This window comes from Trichosurus vulpecula, chromosome 4 (assembly GCF_011100635.1).
Source record: "Trichosurus vulpecula isolate mTriVul1 chromosome 4, mTriVul1.pri, whole genome shotgun sequence".
In the NCBI taxonomy this organism is placed as follows: Eukaryota; Metazoa; Chordata; class Mammalia; order Diprotodontia; family Phalangeridae; genus Trichosurus; species Trichosurus vulpecula.
Genome location: NC_050576.1, coordinates 301,593,435 through 301,613,593, shown reverse-complemented (window position 1 = coordinate 301,613,593; position 20,159 = coordinate 301,593,435). Strand labels below are relative to the sequence as shown.

General features: G+C 38.1%; 2 protein-coding genes across 4 annotated transcripts in view; one reads left to right on the top strand and one right to left on the bottom strand.

The window, feature by feature from the left end:
* Positions 1-12,218, bottom strand: part of FAM126B (family with sequence similarity 126 member B) — a 91,037-nt gene extending 78,819 nt beyond the window's left edge. For all 3 annotated transcript variants that reach the window (XM_036756356.1, XM_036756355.1, XM_036756358.1), the window contains exons 1-2: positions 12,047-12,218; positions 11,405-11,445 (exon numbers count right to left, since the gene is read on the bottom strand). The gene's annotated coding sequence lies outside the window, so the exon portion shown is untranslated. The remainder of the gene's footprint in view (positions 1-11,404; positions 11,446-12,046) is intronic.
* Positions 12,219-12,641: 423 nt separating this feature from the next.
* Positions 12,642-19,431, top strand: NDUFB3 (NADH:ubiquinone oxidoreductase subunit B3). Its single transcript, XM_036756378.1, has 3 exons — positions 12,642-12,749; positions 17,325-17,466; positions 19,153-19,431. The coding sequence occupies exons 2-3, from the start codon at positions 17,327-17,329 to the stop codon at positions 19,316-19,318; spliced, it is 306 nt and encodes a 101-aa protein (XP_036612273.1). The 5' UTR covers positions 12,642-12,749; positions 17,325-17,326; the 3' UTR covers positions 19,319-19,431.
* Positions 19,432-20,159: the final 728 nt, after the last annotated feature.

Sequence of the window (20,159 nt, the reverse complement as noted above, 5' to 3'; positions counted from 1 at the left end):
CTCCAGTAACTCCTTATTGATGCTAGATCAAATGTTATTTCACCTTTCTCTCGTCCTTTTCATATTTATATAAGTTTTAGAGCATAGAGTAGCCCATGTTTACAACTTATAAATATGCATTTATTAGGGGTATGTGCTAAAATTTTTTTTTCTACTGCTGGGGTCTGTGATCAAAAAAGCTTGGAGACAAGGGGCAGGGAGATGGCGTAGTGAGTAGAGCACCAGCCCTGGAGTCAGGAGGACCTGAGTTCAAATCCAGCCTCAGACACTTGACACATTTACTAGCTGTGTGACCTTGGGCAAGTCACTTAACCTCAATTGCCCTGCTTAGAGGCCACTGGATTAGAGAACCTTAGGTCCCTTCCTATGTATGGTCTTATGTATTCCATTTAAAGTTTTAGAGAAAGATTTTCTTCCAACATTTTAACTAATATAAGAAACACTTTTTAACTTTGTATTTTAATTAGGCTTCTTCCACAGCATGCTGAAACATGGTTGGTAGTCTGGGTTTTAGAATGAAGATTTGAATTTGGTAACCTACCTGTCACTCTAAAAACACACTACTGAGAAAGAAACGAATATAGTTGGGTACCTCTCAAAGAGCTTTTGGTAGAAGCATGGTTATCCTATGTAAATTAATACTTAATCTCACTCAATTTTTATGATTATTAATGTTATTCATATTTAAAGTGCTACCCTTTATAGAGAAAAATGAGGCTACTGATCTACTGTATGATATGTACTTTGAGCTGTTTCTCCAAAAATGGTAATGTACTGACAATAATCCATCTGCATTTTCTAGCTGAGTTTCTTCTAATAACCATAAGTTCCTCTTATGACAAAAATCTCTTATGTGACAACTGACCAAAATTAGGATAAAGCGAGTTAAGTATAATTAAGGGTATAATATTTCCTCGAAGCAGGCCATCTAACTATCTGATGGTTTCCTCAAAATTAATTAATTGAAGATAAATTTGACCATTAAAGCTAATGAGATTTTTTTTTTCAATTTTACTAATCACAAAATTGGAACCACTGTAATCAATCACTTATTAAGCAACTATGTACCAGGTGGTGGGGATACACAGTCTAGTTCTGACCCCCAAAGATGTTACATTTTATCAGGGGAAGACCACCTGTAAAGTCAACAAGCATTTATTAAACACTTGCTAATGTGTTAGACACTGTGATAAGTGCTAGGGATATAATAGTACTTACCATCACAATATAACAAAAGAGAACATGCAAATAATATCTACATTAAAAAACAAACAAAACACCAACCCTACAGATTCTTTTTAAAGTTAATTTATTTATTTTTAGTTTTCAACATTCACTTCCATAAGTTTTAAATTTTCTCCCCTCCTCTTCCCCCTTCCAAAGCTGGCATGCAAAATGATATAGGCTCTACATATACATTTCTATTAAACATATTTTCACATTAGTTATGTTGTATAGAAGAATTAGAATGAATGGGAGGAACTATGAGAAAGAAACAAAACAAAACAAAAAAGAAAATAATCTGCTTCGCTCTACATTCAGATGCCATAGTTCTTTCTCAGGATGCCAATGGCATTTTCCAACATGAGTCCTTTGGAATTGTTTTAGGTCCTTGCATTCCTGAGAAGGGCTAAGTCTATCAAAGTCAGTCACTGCACACTGTGGCTATTCCTGTGTGCAATGTTCTCCTGGTTCTACTCACTTCACCCAACATCGGTTCATATAGGCCTTCCCAAGTTTTTCTGAAGTCCACCTTCTGAAGTCCTTTCTTACAGCACAATAGTATTTCATTACATTTATATACCACAACTTGTTCAGCCATTCCCCAATTGATGGGTATCCCCTCAATTTCCAGTTCTTGGCCACCACAAATAGAGCTGCTACAAATATTTTTGTACAGGTGGGTCCTTTCCCCATTTTTACCATCTCTTTGGGATACAGCCCTAGAAAAGGTATTGCTGGATCAAAGGGGAACTCTACAGATTCTAAGAGACAAAGATGATAAAGTGGATTTCATGAAGGGAAATGGAAGAAGTGTCCTATGTCAAGAATAAATAGCAAAAAGACCAATTCTTTGATAGATTTTACCTGTTATCCACGTAGTGGGTTTTGAAGAAATCACATAACCGAGGATAATTTTGTCAGATGCTGGCTTGTACAACTGTAATGACTGACTGCCATTTTTTACCAAGTGCAGAGCACACTCCATTGCATTCAGCCTACATTTCTAGTCATCACTGTCTGGTTTCCTTATGCCCTGAAGGAAAATTCTGCCACCTAATTGGTTTTGAATTTTCACCAGCTTCTTAGTATATCCCTTCTCTTCGTGGTAAAGGTGTAGTAAATATTTGGCAAAATTTTTCAACGTCACATTATCTTGGTCAACTGTAGTAATCAACAACAGGTAAATATAGACACCTGCCAGGCAAATGAGATTGTCACAGCTATGGCAGAAGTGGAGGCAGTGACGAGGAAAAGGTCATAAAGAGGTTGCAGCTGAGGAAGCTGTGGCAATGGCCAAGGGCAGCTGAGGCAGACAGCTGCTTCTATAACATTAAAAAACAAAAACTATTAATTAAGTGGAGGTAAACTTAGAGCTGGCTAAGAGAGGCTCTGGCCAGGAAATGAGAAGGAGTGTTTTTTTAATGATTCTCACTCTTCAATCTGTTTTCTAAGTCAGTTGTTTTTGCTATAAAATACTTTGTTTTCCTCTATTTTTCCAGTCTTTTTACTTTCTTTTAAGATTTCTTGTCGTCTCATGGAGTCATTACCTTCAATTTGGTTCATTCTAATTTTCAAGTTTTTTTTTAATTAGATAAGCTTTTGTACTTGTTGTTCCAAGTTATTTCCCTTTCAAATTCTTTATTCCACATTTCTCATTTTTTTCTGCAAATTTTTTTTCCTTTAGTGTTCTCACGTTATTTATAAAAATAGTTTAAACTCTTTTTAAACTCTTGTTTCATTTCTTCCAAGAATTCTAGTTGAATTTGTGCCCACACTGCATTTATCTTTGAGTCTTTGCTCAAAGATGTTTGGGAGTCGTTTTTTTTTTTTTCCTTTTCCGGTTGGAGCCAGAGACGCCTACAGCCGAAGCTGAGCTGCCGGTAGCAGAGCTGACCCACGTGGAGCCAGGAGTGCTGACCAAGGACTGGAGGCCAGACAAGAAAGGAGTCAGCCCAAGTAGCAGTCACCCTGGAGGATGACTCCTGCCTTCCAGACAGGGGTTGTCCCAGGTCAAGAGATGAAGGAGAAGGAGAAAGTGTAAGTTGGGAATCTCCCTCTTGTCCCCCATGGACCCAGACAAGATCAAAGTTAGCCCCCCCAGACCAAGATGGGGATCTGCATGGAAAAAAATCAGCAAAAACAAGTCCTTCCTCCATTCTGCTGTCTTTGAAAGTGGTAAAAAAAAAATACATAAATTCACTTTACAGGGAAAAAAAAAATGTTTGGGAGTCATTCTTTTCTTCTGAGTTTATATTGGGGACATCCCTAGGGGGATTCCCTTTTTGTCTGCTAATTCTTCCAGCCTACTTCCTGACTTTGGATTTTATAAGGGCTAGGCTCTGTGACACTTCTGGAGGGAATGTCTGAGCTGGAAATGCTAATGCTTTCTTGGGTATATTAAATGTTGAATTATTCCAGGATCTCAGGGACAGCTTAAGCTGGGGACCCGCAAGCTTTCAGTGCCCCCAAAGTGATAAAGGGAAAAATTTGATTGCTGTCTCCTTGGTCTGGGCTCTGCAAATTCCTGACCTGGATCTGTGACTAAGCAACCGACCTTAGGGCTTATCTCATGTGGAGTTTCAGCAGACTGTTGCTGGATTCAGTCACTATTAGAGTTGTAGGGGACAAAGGAGGAGCTTGCTGTAATTTTTCCTACTACTCTACTATCTCCTTTAAAGAAGGAGGGACCTTTAGAGACCACTATTTAAGCCCTTCATTTTACAGATGAGACATTATGGGTCACAAAAGTACTTGCTCAAGATCACACAACTAGTTAGTCCCAAGTCTCCTGACTTCTACTTCCCTTCTCTTTCTATCATGCCAAAATGTCTCAAGGCATGTCCAAGAATCTGCTGCTGCTAACAAAAATGGATGTATAAAAAAGTATGATAAAAATCAAGAAAGGATTTAGTTTTCAGTGATTTTCTACTGCCTTAGAAAGTACTAAACTTTGCAATATTTCAAATACTTTGAATACATCAATAAAAGAAAGTAATTTAATAAGTTAACCAAATATGCCCAATTTCTTTTTTATATTACAACCATTTTTCATGTTAGTAATGCTCTAATAAAAAATTCTGACATACAACCTTAGTCTACCAGGATGAAGCAACTATCTCATTAACTTAAACCAAACACTACTACTGGCAAATTTAATTCTAATTTTTCTCAAAGGAAAAAAAGTTCGATTAAAAATCAATGTTATGCTACATATAAAACAACTGGCCAAGGTGAAAGTCAGACCTTGTGGGATAAATAACACTGCTGATTCCAAGTATCAGCTATAACCAATCAATAAATAAACATTTATTAAGCACCTATCATGTGTCAGAACACTGCTAAGCAATGGAGATACAAAAAGAGGCAAAAGATAGTCCCCGTCCTCAGAGTTTGCAATTTAATGCGGGGACAACATGCAAATAGATATGTACAAAGCAAGCAAGCACAAACAGGAAATAATTAGCAAAGGGAAGGCACCCACATTAAGAGGGGTTGGAGAAGACTTCCTGTAGAAGGTAGGATTTTAGCTAAAACTTAAAGGAAATCAGGGAGGTCACAGAATGGAGGGAGAGCATTCCAGAAATGGGAGATAGCCAGAGAGAATACCCAGAGCTGAGAGATGAAATGTCTTGTTCATGGAACAGCCAGGAGAAGCCAATATCACTGGATCAAAAAGTACATGTTGGGAAATAAGGTATAAGAAGAATAGAAAGGCAGGAGGGGCTAGATTATGAAGGGGTTTGAATGACAAAAAGAGTATTTGCTCAAAAGGAAGCCACCAGAGTTTACTAAGTAGGGGTGTTTATATGATCAGACCTGCACTTTTAGGAAAATCACTTTAGAGACTGAAAAATGGCTTGGAGTGGGGAACGATTTGAGGCAGACAGGCTATGGCAATAATCAAGGTGGGAGATGATGAGGGCCTGAACTAGAGAATGGTGGTAGCATCAGAGGAGAGGAGACATATTTGAGAAACATTGCAAAGTGGAAATTGACAGACCTCAGAAATTAGGTATGAGGGGGTGACAGAGCAAGTAACCAGGAGGATGCTGTTGCCCTCTACAGTAATGAAGGGGATAGGTAGAGGGTTTAGGGGTACGAGTTCTGTTTTGGACATGAGTTTAAGATGTCTACTAGATATTCAGTTCAAAATGTCTAAAAGGCCGTTGGAGATATAAGACTGGAGATCAGCAGAGAATTTGGGGCAGGATAGGTGAATTTAAGAATCATCATCACAGAGACTGTAATTATATACATGGGAGTTGATAAATAAAAGGGATGAAAAGGCCCTGAAGAATAGGGACTAAAAGATTAATGGTATCACTGGGCTAAAATATATGTACATTTTAGTGCCCTTTGGGGAATAGTTCCAAATTGCTTTTCAGAATTGTTGGACCAATTCACAGCTCCACCAATAGTGCAAGTGTACCTTTCCCCCCCACAATCCCTCCAATATCTGTCATTTTCTTCTTTTGTCTCCTTTGATAGGTTCAAGGTAGAAACTCAAAATTGCTTTAATTTGAATTTCTTTAATTACTACTGATTTAGAACATTTTGTCAGATGATTTTTGATAGCTTGGATTTCGTCCTTTGAAACTATTCATATCCTTTGATCATTTACCTATGAGGGAATGGTTCTTAAATCTTACAAATCTGAATCAACTCCTTATACATCTTGGATATGAGACCTTTATCAGTGAAATTTATTATAAAAAAAATTTTCCAAGTTACCTGTTTCCCACTTCTTTAATGTCATTTTCTAATTATTCCCTATACATTATCAGATTTAGTCCTTCATTTCCTATAAGTTGCTCTGCTTAGTTTCAACTGTGCCCCCCAGCTTATTACCTGAAATCTCATCAACATGGAGATGGATTCAGCTTTGATAATTCAACACCTTAGCACCCTCAGTAGCCACTCTCCTTTTACTAAAGAATATAGCAATAAATTCCTCCTTCCTTTACAATAGGCTCAGAAATTTCCATCTAACTCTTCATTTCCCATCAGTTATTCTGCTTAGTACCCTCCTATCTTTTCAACTTTCTTTTATGTATTCTCTTCCTTCACTAGACTGTAAACTCAAGGTAAAGAAACATTCATTCTTTTTCTTATATATATATATATCCCCAGCACTTAGTACAGTGCCTGGCACATAGTAGGTGCTTAATAAATTTTATAGACTACTGAGTAGATTGAATCTGAATTCTTCCTGGAATAAATAAAATCCATCTTACCCATTAATATTTCTCAGTTTGTTGCTCTAGCATGGGTCCTATATTCTACTTACACTAATCTCCTTAATATCACCTACACAGACCATCCTTAATCTCAAATTGGTTATTTCTGCCACCTGTAATATCCTCTCTCCAAAAAACCAAATCTTACATTTTCTTCAACATAAACTTTACCTACTGCTTTGATAATGGTTTCTTTTATTTTCTGTAGGGTTCATAGTCCATTCACACATTTTCATATACATTATCTACAGTTGCCATAGATATCTAATCATTTCAACTATACTGTAAATTCATCAAAGACAAGAATCACTTCCCTGGTGCTGGCCACACAAGTGGTGCTCAATTTACAGATGAAAATTAATAAATAAAAAACCCAAAGCACTTCAGATAGCTACATTTAAAAAAATCAGAAACTGGACTACAAAAAAAAAAAAAGACAACCAAAAAACCCAACCACAATGTTATATTGCCCAATATGCATTATTATTATTTTGCTGACTATATTAACAAATAAAAGATCTAAAGACAGAATAAAAGTGAAGAAACTATGAAAAAGAAATGCCAAAACAGAAAAAAATTAATACAGATGACTAAATCTGAAACTGTGCCTGTTAATGCTTATTTTCTCCCTACTACCTAATCAAGTGAACTAATTCCAGTCTCAAAAAAAAATTTTAAATGGTACTATTAGCTTACAGAGTCTGATACAGGCAAAACTGACAAAGGAATACATCATTACTCAACAGAACAAGAAATCAGTTATTCAAGGATGTCCAAGGTAAGGAGGAAAAGATTCACTTTTAGGTAAATTGGTTATATTTTCTGTGTCCAGTGCATTTTAAGGCAATAAATAATTTGTTTTAGAATTCATACATTGCCAATCAGTATCAAACTGTTACTATAGTTTGAGTGGGCCTTTAAGCTACTTACATTTCAAATCTAGAAACTATAATGCTGAAAACAACAAATTCACTGTTCTCAGCATAGTATTCAACTAATTCTCAGTTGTTTCTGTCTCCCTAGGAGCGCTTCCTTCCTCTCCCCACTTCCCCCACTTCAAGGCTATCTTTTTATTGTTCAGGTATATGTCTCCATGGCAATAAAATATCCAAGGAAATTCTAAAACATCAAGAAAGAAGACTAATTTTTATTACTTTTGCTGTGGTTGAATTTCTGGGATTCTTTAAGTAAACTATTACAAATAAATAATTTTGCCTCTTTGCCTATGTAGTTTTAGTTACTTGCCTATGTAGTTTCCTTCATTCATTTATTTCTTGCTTTTTCTTATTGCTATAGAGCTTCTAGAACTACACCAAACAACAGTGAAGAGAATGGGTGTTTTGTTTTACCCCTGATCTTACTGGAAAAACTGTTTCTCTGTTACAAATAACCTACTTAAACTTTTAAGAATGATACTGTTTACCTTTTTAATGAAAAGTACATTTATTCCTGTGCTTTTTTTTTTTCAGCATTTTAACATGAATTAGTACTGTATCGTGCCAAACTTTTTTCCATATCTAAAGAAAAAGAAAGATTAATTTCCCCACTGAATCCATGTCATGGTCAACAGAATGAGCTTAGGAAGGAAAAAATGTTTTCTGGGTCCAAGTTTTGTGACCTTTTGTATAAAGAACAAAGTTTACAACTAAGACACATCTTATGAAAAAGTGAAAAAGGTATGAGACCTTTGACCAAAAAATTTTCCTCCAAATCTTATCAGTGTAACTCTAGAAGTTCAAGTTAAGAGGCAGCATAGAACATAAAACATATTAATAAATATCTGTATAACTCTCAGCAAGTCATTCAACCTCTACATCCCCAGGGCAAATCTCCAGGTCTTATCTACTAAGTTACAGAGAAGTAGCAAACTGCTATCAGGCTGTTACTGGTGGTAGGAGTTCCTTCCAACAATGAAATCAAACATCTTTCACAGTCACTAACAGCAATACAATTCAGTATAGGCCTATATCCTAAAAAGAAATTACCTAAGCCTAAAAGTAACAGTGGATAAGTGAAATTAAAATTGAAGTGACAATATTCTTCTGGCTACTTCAGCTTACTGTTAGATGTACCACAGCTATGATACTAAGGGAAAATTTGGTAAATTTTTAGTAATTTAAAAGTTAAAACTGGATGAAAATGTCTGTGAAATTGGCAAACCTCTTCTGTATAACCAAAATGTCATGGTTCTTGGTCTAGTATAAACACTTAGGTCTTCAACAAGATCAAACACTTCAATAATATCGGTAACTAATACAGTGAGGGAAGCAATAGTGATTTTAGCACAACAAATCTTTCTGTACAGAAAGTTATAGGGCTCAACATGAGCTCTACTTTTCAACCTTTTGAGCCAATCCCCTCTAGGATATATTAGTCTGCCCATGATAAATAGGTAGAACAACATTCTGGAAGTTCACAGAATATTAGCTAGAAGAAAGGTAGAAGAAAAGACTTTTTAGATACAAAAGGAAAATTGGGAAACCATAAACAAAGATTTAAAAAGTACATCTCTTCTGGAAGGAGAGACATAATAAAAATGACTATATTTATCGTTAGTCACTCTCTTGATGGTATTATGCACATACTTCATTTCAGTATTAAGTTTCTTGGTATTTTTTTGATTAAAAAATCATCAAGTCAAGCAGAAAATGATTTTAGAACTTATACTTCCAAATTACAAGTATCAAAATTTCACATTAAAAGAAGTAAAAATTTCTGTAACATTAATAAGCTTATAAATTAGGTATTTAAAAACAATTTCCAGGTTCATTTTAGATCAATTTTATATTCCTAATGGCATCTCAAACTCAGCATGTCCAAAACTAACATCTATTTTCTTCCTAAATCTCCCCTACCAAACATCTCTATTCCTGTTAGATCATTCCAGGCACTCAGACTCAAAATCTCAAAACTCATCTTTCTTTCCCCTCTTAACCTCCAAAAGCAGTTGCTAAATTCTGTCTCTGCAGTATTTCTGACATCTATCTCCTCTTTTACAAAGAACCTAATATAGAGAACCTCATTACCTCTCAACTAGACTAGCAGTTTCCCGATAGTGGTGTCCCTTCTGGCCTGTTCCCTCTCTGATTCATATGGCTACCAGAGTAATTTTCCTAAAGATCTGACACTCCATCTTCACAATTTGATTTTAACCTATCATTCCAACCTTTTTTCACAGTACTCCCCGAAGGCATAAATTCTAACGCCAAACTAGACTACTCTTCATACTTTCCAGTTTTTGTACTAACTTTTCACAAAGACACTCCAATCATATCTGAAAGTTCCCCCTCCCCCTCCATACATCATCATCTCTACCTATAGAAATATTCTCCAGGCTCCTATTCAGTTGCTAACGTCCTCTAATGAAGCCTTCCCTGATCTCCAGCCATAAATAATTCCCTATCAACGAATCTCTCATTCCTATTTTACTGTTCCTGTGCTTTAGGCAATTAGGAAGCTAGGTGGCACTGTGCCTGGAGTCACGAAGATGAGTTCAAATTCGACCTCAGACACTCACCAACTGGGTGACCCTGAGAGACACATCATTTAAGTTCTGTCTGCCTCCATTTCCTCAACTGTAAAATGGGGAAAATAACAGCACCCACCTCAAAGGGTTGTTGTGAAGTTCAAATGAGAAAATATTTAGCACAGTACTTTAGCACAGTAGATGTTATATAGATGCTTATTCCTTTCCCTTCCCCATCACATCACACTTTAATATTAAATTACAAACTCCTTGAAGGCAAGAATTATATCATTTTTCATCTTTATATCCTCAGACCCTAGCACAGTACACATGAGAGGTATTGAATACATGCTGCTTGAACTGAAAATAAGAAAAATACTAAAATCTTAATGACTGCTTAATATCAATAATTAATATCCTTATACATAATTTTAAGTAATCCCTAACTTGGCTTACTATTCCTCAAGATACAGGAATTCATTTCCATATAATGTTCAACCCAATTATATTCTACAATGACACCTGCTGGCCATTCAGAATTAGTCATTAGCTCTCCAAATAGTCTGGTATTTTGGTTACATAACAAGAAAAAAACAACACAGGCACAAAAGCAAAATTTACTTTCAGGCATCTTAGCACATTTGTAAATAAAATTTCAGATTACAAGGATTTTACTAAAAGGAAGGATTGGAGACATGCTATGCGAAGAAAAGACAAGGTTAGTTAAAAACATAAAAATATTTAAAATAAAATCACTCTCTTTGCATAGTGTCTAGGACACAAATACTTGTTAACTGATTCTCAAAGAATCATCATTTTTCTCCACCTGAAATTCAAAATTAGATATGATTATAATGGTGAAATTACCATGGGGGAGGGGAGAGATACTCTATTTAAGAAGTAGTTCTGACACTGGGTACCAGCATATTATAATACTTGAGAGTAAGTTTAAGAAAATGACATACTTGCTAAAACCACTTTTGCCCTCATTTGTTTAAAAATATATGAAATCAAGAATTTTGTCTATCATTTAAATAATCCTATCTCAAAATTCCATTTTTCCTATGTTTTACAAGCCAGGCTTTTTAATCCAGTCAGAATTTGTTCTTCCATAATAAATATTAAGGAAGTACCTGCAATTTTGTCGCTATTTATTTCATCTTACATACCAAACTGACATGTTTCAGGCATTTGCAGTCAATTATTACCTTTATAACAAGAAAATTATAACCAACTTAAACACAGAATATTTACAGCTAGTTACAGCTAGGAAAACATTTTCAAGAATGTTCCCTTAACAAGTAAATAAGTCTTTTAAAAAGCCACAGCAAACAGTATTTGTAGTTATGTTTGTAATTTCAAGTCATTTTCTTTGCAGCACATTCCCAAGGCTCCTATTCTCTGGTAATAACGATGCAACACCGAGTTTCCCATTCATTACACCTCCTCCCAAAGCAAGCTCCCAATTTATACCTACCTCTTACTGTTGATATCCGAAGCTCAAGCGTCTCTTCTTTCCTGAAGGAAGAAAAACATTCAAAACGGCGCTATCAGTCTTTAGAAGTAAAGCAAAAATAAATTCACAAGCCGCGAAACTTTAAAACCTGTTCCAAAACAAACCTCTCAACCCCGAGACTTAACAAATACACATCTGGCATAAGCTCTCCGTGACTCCTCTAGTCTCGCCCGTGTGGCCCGACAGTCCTCCCAGAGCACCCGGGCCATACACATCAACCCCTCCATCCAGCAGAGAGATGAACGGTGTGTCTCTACTGCTGTCTGTGAGTGTGAAATAACCAAGGGTTACATAACTTGCACCTACAAAGGGCTCCGAGGATCTGGCTGCCTGGTCTGTACCGCTGAACCTTTTCTTCCTCGCATCCCACCTACCCCCCACCTCCATCCCAACACCTCAGCAAGGAGGCTCGTTTCACTCAGGTGCTAGCAAAGCCTCAAGCTAGGGGCGAGGAATTCCCTGCACCCCAAGCTACACCTTCTTTACTCCCGGCCCCGCAGGCCCCACCTCGAACCCCAGCCCCGGGGCTCCTCGCGCCGCCCCCGCCAGGGTCTTCACGAGCAGCCGCAGCCACCTCCTTCTCACGACCCTGCAGGCGTTTACCTGGGCAGCCAGAGGCTCGGAAGCAGCTGACTGACTGAGGACCCCTCGGGCTCCCAGACCCTCTCCCTACGTTCAGTCCCTCCAGCGCGGCGCGCTCTCGTTCACTCGGCCAAGGAGGGAACCACCCATCCGCGTCGGCCGCGTCGAGTTCTTCGACCGCTCAGCAGGCGCCTACCTGTCACTGCCGCCGTACCCTTCCTGCTCCAGGAGCTGCCGCCGCCGCCTCTCACAGCGGCCGGCCAACTGCAACACAACAACCCGCCCTCCCATTGGGCGGCCCCACGCCCTCAACAACGGACACGCTCATTGGCCGCTGAGCTCTTTCCACATTTCCCGCCCCCTACCCCGCCTTCGGCTGCGTGCATCACCCAAAGGGTTCCGCAACCTAAATCCCGTTCCCCTCCGCGCTCCAAGCCTCGGCTTCAGTCGCTTTCTTTTAAGCAGTCAGGACAAAAATGGTTCAGCAATGAGGCAGGCAAGTTAGGGCCTCTTCCCTTCCCGCATCACTCTTTTATCTTCTGCGTCCCGCCTTCCCTATCTCCCCGCTACTCTTGGAACGCTTCAACAAGCCTCCGGTTCCCCCCGCGCCCCGAGGTAGTTCCGTCCTCTCAACTTCCGCTTCCTCTTGACTCTGGCTGGGGGGGGGGAGGTGGGGGGCGGTGTTGAGATTCCCGTGTCCCGGGGAGGTCAAGATTCCTGTCAGGTAACTCCGGGAGGAGAGCGGGGGGAAGGGAGAGAAAAGGTGCGAGACCGGCGGGTCTGGGGACAGGGAAGGTGGGACGCGTCTGCCCCTTGGGGGGGGTCGCGTCGGGGGAGCACAGAAGGGTACCCCAGACCCTCGCGTTGCTCTCCTTGGTGCCCTCGGACCAGGCCCGCCCCCGCTTCGGGAAACCCTTCTTCCTCTTATTCTCCTGTTCGAATCATCTTTCTCTTGGATCTGTGTCCAGGAGCTCCCTCCCCCACCATTGACACTGTCGGGTCACTCTGACCTTCGCTATCCATGTGTAGTGTCTTCTAACTTGCACTTGTGTGAGGGCCTGCTACAACACAGCGATTTCAGCTACCGTAGTTCAGGGTACAGGGCCTATTTTTATCGCCTTTGTCGATTACCCATTCGATTTCATCTTGCCACCAGTGACACCGCTCCCCATCCCCACCCCTAACACTTAGAGAGCAGATGCCCCAAACACTTAGTGCACGGAGCAGATTGAGGCCACCCGAAGGGAGCGCATTTACCACTACCACCCCGCCCCTCTTCTCAATCTTCGAAGCCCGGAATTCTTGTCTGCTTCTTCTGTCCTAACATCTGGTTACTCACTAAAGCGAATCAAATGAGTTAATATCCTGACTTCCAGGCTCGAGAAATGCTTGTTCCCTGCCTTCTCTAAATTCCTTTACTTCTACTCTGTAAGATTGTAGGCTCCTGGAGGGCCGGGACCGTCTTTGGTCTTTCTGTTGTATTCAGCAACAGGGAAGTGCCTTCCCTGTGCCTAGCACAGACTGACTGTATCCAAATCTCTGTTGCCTCCTTCATGACCTTAATCCAGCGGTCATCTCCCCTTATATATCTTCAACTTTTTTCAACAGTCCCCTTCCCATATGCCTACAAACATGCTGAGACCACTCAGTCTTTATAATAAAGAAGGAAAAAAAGGTCGTTGTTGTGTTTGTTCTTCGTTCTCCAAGAGGACCATGACATCAGGCAAATGATGACATGACTTGCAGTTGACTTTGATTTGAGTGAGGGAGAAAGAAAGGAAGGAAGGACGACCTTCCTTTGACCTTTCAACTTATACAGTTATTATCCCATGTCTGTCTTTCCTTTCTGTGCTAATTTTTTAAAAGGTTGTCTATAATTGATCATTACCTGCTCTTTTCAGCCTTTTGTCCTAGATGAAGTGAGGGGTGGACCCCCATCGTTGTGTTGAAACTGCTCTCTCCCGGGTAGTGGTATTCTGTTTGCCAAACCTAATAGCCTTTTTGCATTACTTATTTTCATTGAGCATTTGACCCTTTTTTGCTACCTCTCCAATAGTCTTCCCTCCTCCCTTAACTTCAGCCACACCTCTGAATTGCTTCTCTGCCTTTTGTTAGTTCATCCTCTTTCTAATTCCTTAAGCACAGAACTGATACTTCCAGTGCACAGGTGTGTTATTCTCTCCATAATTTGGCTTTAATTTGTCATTCCAGGCTTATTTCATAGTGCATACATATTCCGTAAGAGTCTGTCCTTGGCCCTTTTCTTTCTCTACAATCCATTCCTTGTTGACATCATTCATTACCACAGCTTCATCTACTGTCTTTCTGCAGATGACTGCCAGAATTTTAATCGCCAGTCCTTACCCATCTTCTCAGCTCTAAACTCACATCTCCTAAGTACTTATAGGACTTTCAGTAGCTGGTATCTCCCTGGCACTTTAAAATCTTCAGATCTAAAACTAGTTTTAGTATAGGGTTTTAGGTTTGGAAAGGACTTCAGAGATAATTTAATCCAGTGACTTTATGAATTAGGATAGTTGAAGTCCCAAGATACTAAATGATTTACGCAAAGTACAGTATACAAATTTTCTGTGAAGATCAAGTGATATAATGTATGTAGAGTACTTTGCAAACTTTAAGGCACCATATAGATAAAGCTGTTGTTACTTATTGTAGTAAATTGAAGAGCAAAGATACTGTGTGATGTTATAGAGTATGTAGGCATCTCTTCTGTCTACTACACTACAAACTTGTTGAAGGCAAAGATTGCCCTACATGTCTTTGACATCGTCCCTTGTATCTAGCACAATACTCTTTAAGGAGGGGGACTGTTGTTCTTCATCTTTGTTTCCCTGGCACAGCTTTTTAAACATAGTAGGCATTTATGTTTGTTGAATTTTAAAAGTAGTAACATCAGTGGACAATGCTGGTTCAGATTATTAAAAGTCAAGTTCCTACCCTTTCTCTTAAACAATAAACTACAAAAGTGGAAAGTAACACAAACTCAGTCACCCTCAGTTTTTTAGGCTGTTTTGCTTAACTTTTTTTTATTGAAAAGTACTATTGAGGATGGAGTGGGGGGAATGTAGGAAAGTAATATAACAAAATAATGTTTTTTTTTTAAAAGCCCCTTCCTAAAAAGCTCCTGTAAAATCAACCGCCTTCTTTTTGCAGTATGCCATTTGGCTTATTTGTATGTTTACCAAACTTAGACAGCTTGACCTGTTTTCTTCACATCATGTCACTGGTTTCTAGGCTCTTCGGTTGTTAGAGGGAAAATAGCGTCTCATTGAGTCTCTAATGCAAGCAGAACCATGTATGAAGGGCATTTGAATTGGTCCTGATGGAGGCTAGTCTTAGAGTTTTTACCTCATACAATGCTAAAGAGCAGTACCAAAACTGGAGTGGAAAAATACTGCATTCCCTCCCCTGCCCTTATAAGGTGAAGATACCTTAATTCTTTAATCTCTGGCACATTTATTAATCTAAAAGAAAAGTGAACAATTTGTACTTCCCCAATATCACCTACCAAATAAAGTTATATCCCTTGCCTCAAAAAATTATCATTTACGGCTGACATATAAATGTATACAACTTTACTCCAAAGCACTTTAATACATAAAGGGAATATTTAATTTATGGATGAAAATATTTGAAGGGGGGAAAAAGCTTTTCAGTTATTTTTAAAAAGATTTATCTAGATCTTAACATTTAGAACCACCAGCTTTAGCCAAACCACCATTTAGAGCCATCACAATTTAGCTTTAAAATTGAACAATTACCAGTCATTTATAAGTGATTACTATGTGCTAGGCTAATCCATGGGGATACCGAGAAAGGTAAAAACTGTCTCTGCCTTCTAGGACCTTATGGATATTCATGTGCAAAAAGAAATAAGCAGAACCAGGAAATTATTACACAAATATTACACAATATTACACAACTACAGCAGTGTAAATGGCAGGAACAAAAAAAAAAACACAAGAAGTAGAATGCTGTATAATGATAATGACCAAGCTTGACCCCAAAGAAGGGATGAGAAAATGTACCTTCCTTTGTAGAGCTGGAGAACTATGGGGGTCGGACGTTGCATGTAATACTGCCTGACTCAATGGATGTGTTGATTGCTTTTGCTAAATTGCCTCTTTTAAAAAAAAAGTTTAAGGAATAGCTTGCAAGTTAGGCATGCGAGGAATCATATGTTCAGAAGTAAAGGCGATGTAAAAAGACAACACGGTTTGTTTATTTTTAATTTAAATCATATCAGCAAATGTCTTGAAGGTAGAAAAAGCACTTGATTTAAAGCCAGAAGATTTGGGCTCTAGTTCTGAGCTCAGATGCTTAATTCCTTTTTTTGCAAAACGAAAGAGTTAGACTAGAAGTTCTCAAAAGTACCTCCCAGTTCCAAATCAATATCTAATTTTATGAACATGGAAATAAAATCAGATGAATGGCTTAAAAAATGGTATTCTTGCCTAGGATCATAACAAAACTCAAAGGGACCATTGTGATCATCTAGTCCAGAGGTGGTCCCCCTTTCTATTTGAGTTTGTCACTACTGATTTATCACCGTCGTGCTGTTTTATAGATGAAGAAACTAAGGCCAAGAGATAGTATGTCTGTTCATGCTAATAAAGATATAAATATCAGATCTGAGAATCAAACTTAGGTCCTCTGATTTCAAATTAGATTCTCTCTTTACCATACCATACTTCAACTGATATTTTTAAAAATTAAGTTATTTTTTAAATAGACTGACTATACCCAATTTTTTCAGTACTACCCTGCATTTTGAATTTCTCTGTGTTCTATGACAAATGCTGAGTTACCCCTGTCAATCCTGTAATTTCTCTTTCAATAAGAGGTTTTTACCTCATCTTAAACCCTTTTTAATCATCCTTTTAGCGACATTAAAAACCCAACTTGGATATTTACTGTGTAATCTTGGAGTTGGGGTTATATGATTAAAAAAAAACCTAGCAATGTGATAAAATTGGGATAATACCATTTGTTCTACCTACCTTACAGGGTTGCAGTTCAACAAACATTTATTAAGTCCCTGCTATATTCAATGGACTATTGCTTTGAGGAAAGTAAGGTTTACAAAATGCTCTAAAGATATAAGCTATCATTGAGAGATAAAGCATTTATTAGACCTTTACTCTGAGCCAGGCACTGTGCTAAGCATTGGGGTTACAGATAGAAGCAAACGAAAAAGGCCTTACCTTCTTATGATTAACCTTTATGTCCTGAAATCATAGGCTATATACTTCTTGCTTATTTTAATTTCTTTCTATAGGCATGGCACATGGACATGAGCATGGACATGGTCATGAAAAAATTGAACTCCCTGATTACAAACAGTGGAAGATAGAAGGAACACCACTACAGCGAGTCCAGGACAGGTTGGCTAAGCAAGGTCTCAGGGATCCATGGGGCCGGTAAGAGAACCTCAATTGTTTGGATGTAATCTTCCCCTAACATCAGTTAAAATGTCGTCAGTTGTCATTTCCTATATATCCTTTCCTGAAGAAAAAATTTTTTAATTTTGCATTATGTTGACTTTTTGTTAGCTGTACCCTCTTGCATGCATCAGGAGTCCTCCTGATGGGTGATAAAAGCTTTTCCACAGATACCACATAATGCAGGGATCAGTGAGTCATGGCATATTTTGTGCTCTAGAAGAGAAGTTATCATCATCTAAATTGATCTTATACGTCTCGTCTCTAACAATTTCAGTCAGTGATTTTAGGAAGACTTTTGAGTGGTAATCTATATTTATTCAGGGTAATTGTGTTTGTAGGAAAATTAGTCATACCCGTTGTTTTCCTTACATCGAGCAGGATATTCTTTTTTATTTTTTAAATAATATTTTCCCAATTATATGTAAAGACAATTTTTAATATTCATTTTTTAAATTTTGAGTTCCAAATTTTCTCCCTCCCTCCCTAATCTCTCCCCGCCCAAGATGGTAAGCAATTTGATATAGCTTATATATGTGCAAACATATTTCCATATTAGTCATATTGTGAAAAAAGAAACAGACCAAAAGAAAAAACCATGAAAAAAATAAAGTGAAAATAGTATGCTTCAATCTGTGTTCAGACTCCAGTTCTTTCTCTGGATGTGGGTAGCACTTTTCATCATGAGTCATTTGGAATCATCTTGGATCGTTATATTGCTGAGAATAGCTAAGTCATTCACAGTTGATCGTCGTAAAGTATTGCTGTTACTGTGTACACTGTTCTCTTGTTTCTGCTGATTTCATTTTGCATCTGTTCATGTAAGTCTTTCTAGCCATAAGAAATGACAAGCAGGCTGATTTCAGAAAAACCTTTCTGGGTTTTTCTAAAATCAGACTGCTCAACTTGTTCAGCCATTCTCCAATTGCTGAGCTTCCCCTAAATTTCCAGTTCTTTGCCACCATGAGAAAAGTGAACAGGATATTCTTTCCTAAAGTGCTATTGGCTCAATTAACCCTTCTGTTTTAAAAGTAGCCGGAAGGAAAAAGGCCAGAGCAAGAAACAATAATTTGTGCTTCTCAGTGTAGGTCCCTCTCTCTGAAAACAGCAGTAATCCCCATTAAGTGATTATAGTCTTGTGCCTGGCTGGATTCATCCCAGAGACCCAGGATTTTATTAAATACTTTTATAATAGCATACTTACTCTCTCTAGACATAGGAGAAAAATCAGGCTGGATAACTTTTAACTCAGTAAAATCTAAAGTAACAAGGCTACTCTGAAATACATGATTGTTCCTTCATAGATTATTTTATTTGTTTTGTTTTTGGTTTTTTGGCAGGGGAATTGGGGTTAAGTGACTTACCCAAGGTCACACAGCTAGTACATGTGTCAGGTGTCTGAGGCCGGATTTGAACTCGGGTCCTCCTGACTCCAGGGCCGGTGCTCTACTCACTGTGCCGCCTAGCTGCCTGATTATCTTTATTTTACATGTTAAATTCAGGCATAAATAGACCAGTCTATGTTATTCAATGGAAAGGTAGCTAACTGATTGCTATTAGGTCTTCTGCGTATGTCTACCTGAAAGTTAAGGATTAAACATGAAATTTTACAACCAGGTAATTGTAACTAAGACTTTTATTTTATTATTTTTTTTTTACCCCTAGCAATGAAGCTTGGCGATACATGGGTCGTTTTGGAAAACCTGCTACTTTGTGGGCTGCTTTGTCAAGAGGATTCAAATGGGGTTTTGGAGCATTTTTAGTAGCTGTTGGAGTAGAATATTTCCTAACTGCCCCAAAGAATGAGGAGGAACATGCTTCTAAACACTAAAGTTAAGACAAGGAGGAATCATAGCTAATTATTTAGAGTGAATGTTTGCTGTTCTATAGTTTGCTTACTTGCCATGTTAAAGATTAATATTAAAATTTCACTTGATAAAAGAACCTGTATGCCTGGTTTTGTCATTCTGTCCAAATATTTAACATACAAATCTATATCAGTTTGGATTAGAGTACTTAAGGTGGTATATTCTCCTAGGTATGCTCTCAGATATTTTTGTGAAATATGATCATGGTTCTTATGCCTGAGATGAAAGTTTATAAGTTATGTATAAGGGACAAATTCTATTACAAATTCTTAACTATCTAATCCTATTTAGTGACCAAACATTTTCCCTTAAGCTATTATTTTCTGCTGTTGAAGTCAAACATTCACTAAATTCTTACAATGTGCTATGCAAACATTTATGTTAAATGCTAGAATACAAAGATGAAAAGTGACATAGTTCTTGCCTTTCTGGAGCTTATAATCTTGTAAAATATATTACACATACTCAAATATAATCCAAAATAAAATGTATTCAGGGAAAGGAGAAATCCAGACAGAGCTCTAGGAAAATTTTATGATAGAGAAGTCCTTTTTGGGTAGGGAGATCAGGGAAGATTGGAAGAAGGGACACCTAGGTTGGGACGTTAACAGGTAATAGGAGGAGGGATTTTGTTCCACGTGTGGGGTATAGCACATCAGATTCAAGAAAGAGCCTAGTAGTTTAATTTGACTGTAGCTTGGAATGTTTGAAGGGAAATAGTGAAAAATAAGACCAAGTTCAAACTCCAGCTCTATAACTTACTACTTTTGTGAACTTGTCAGCTCAGCCTCTGGTCCTCAGTTT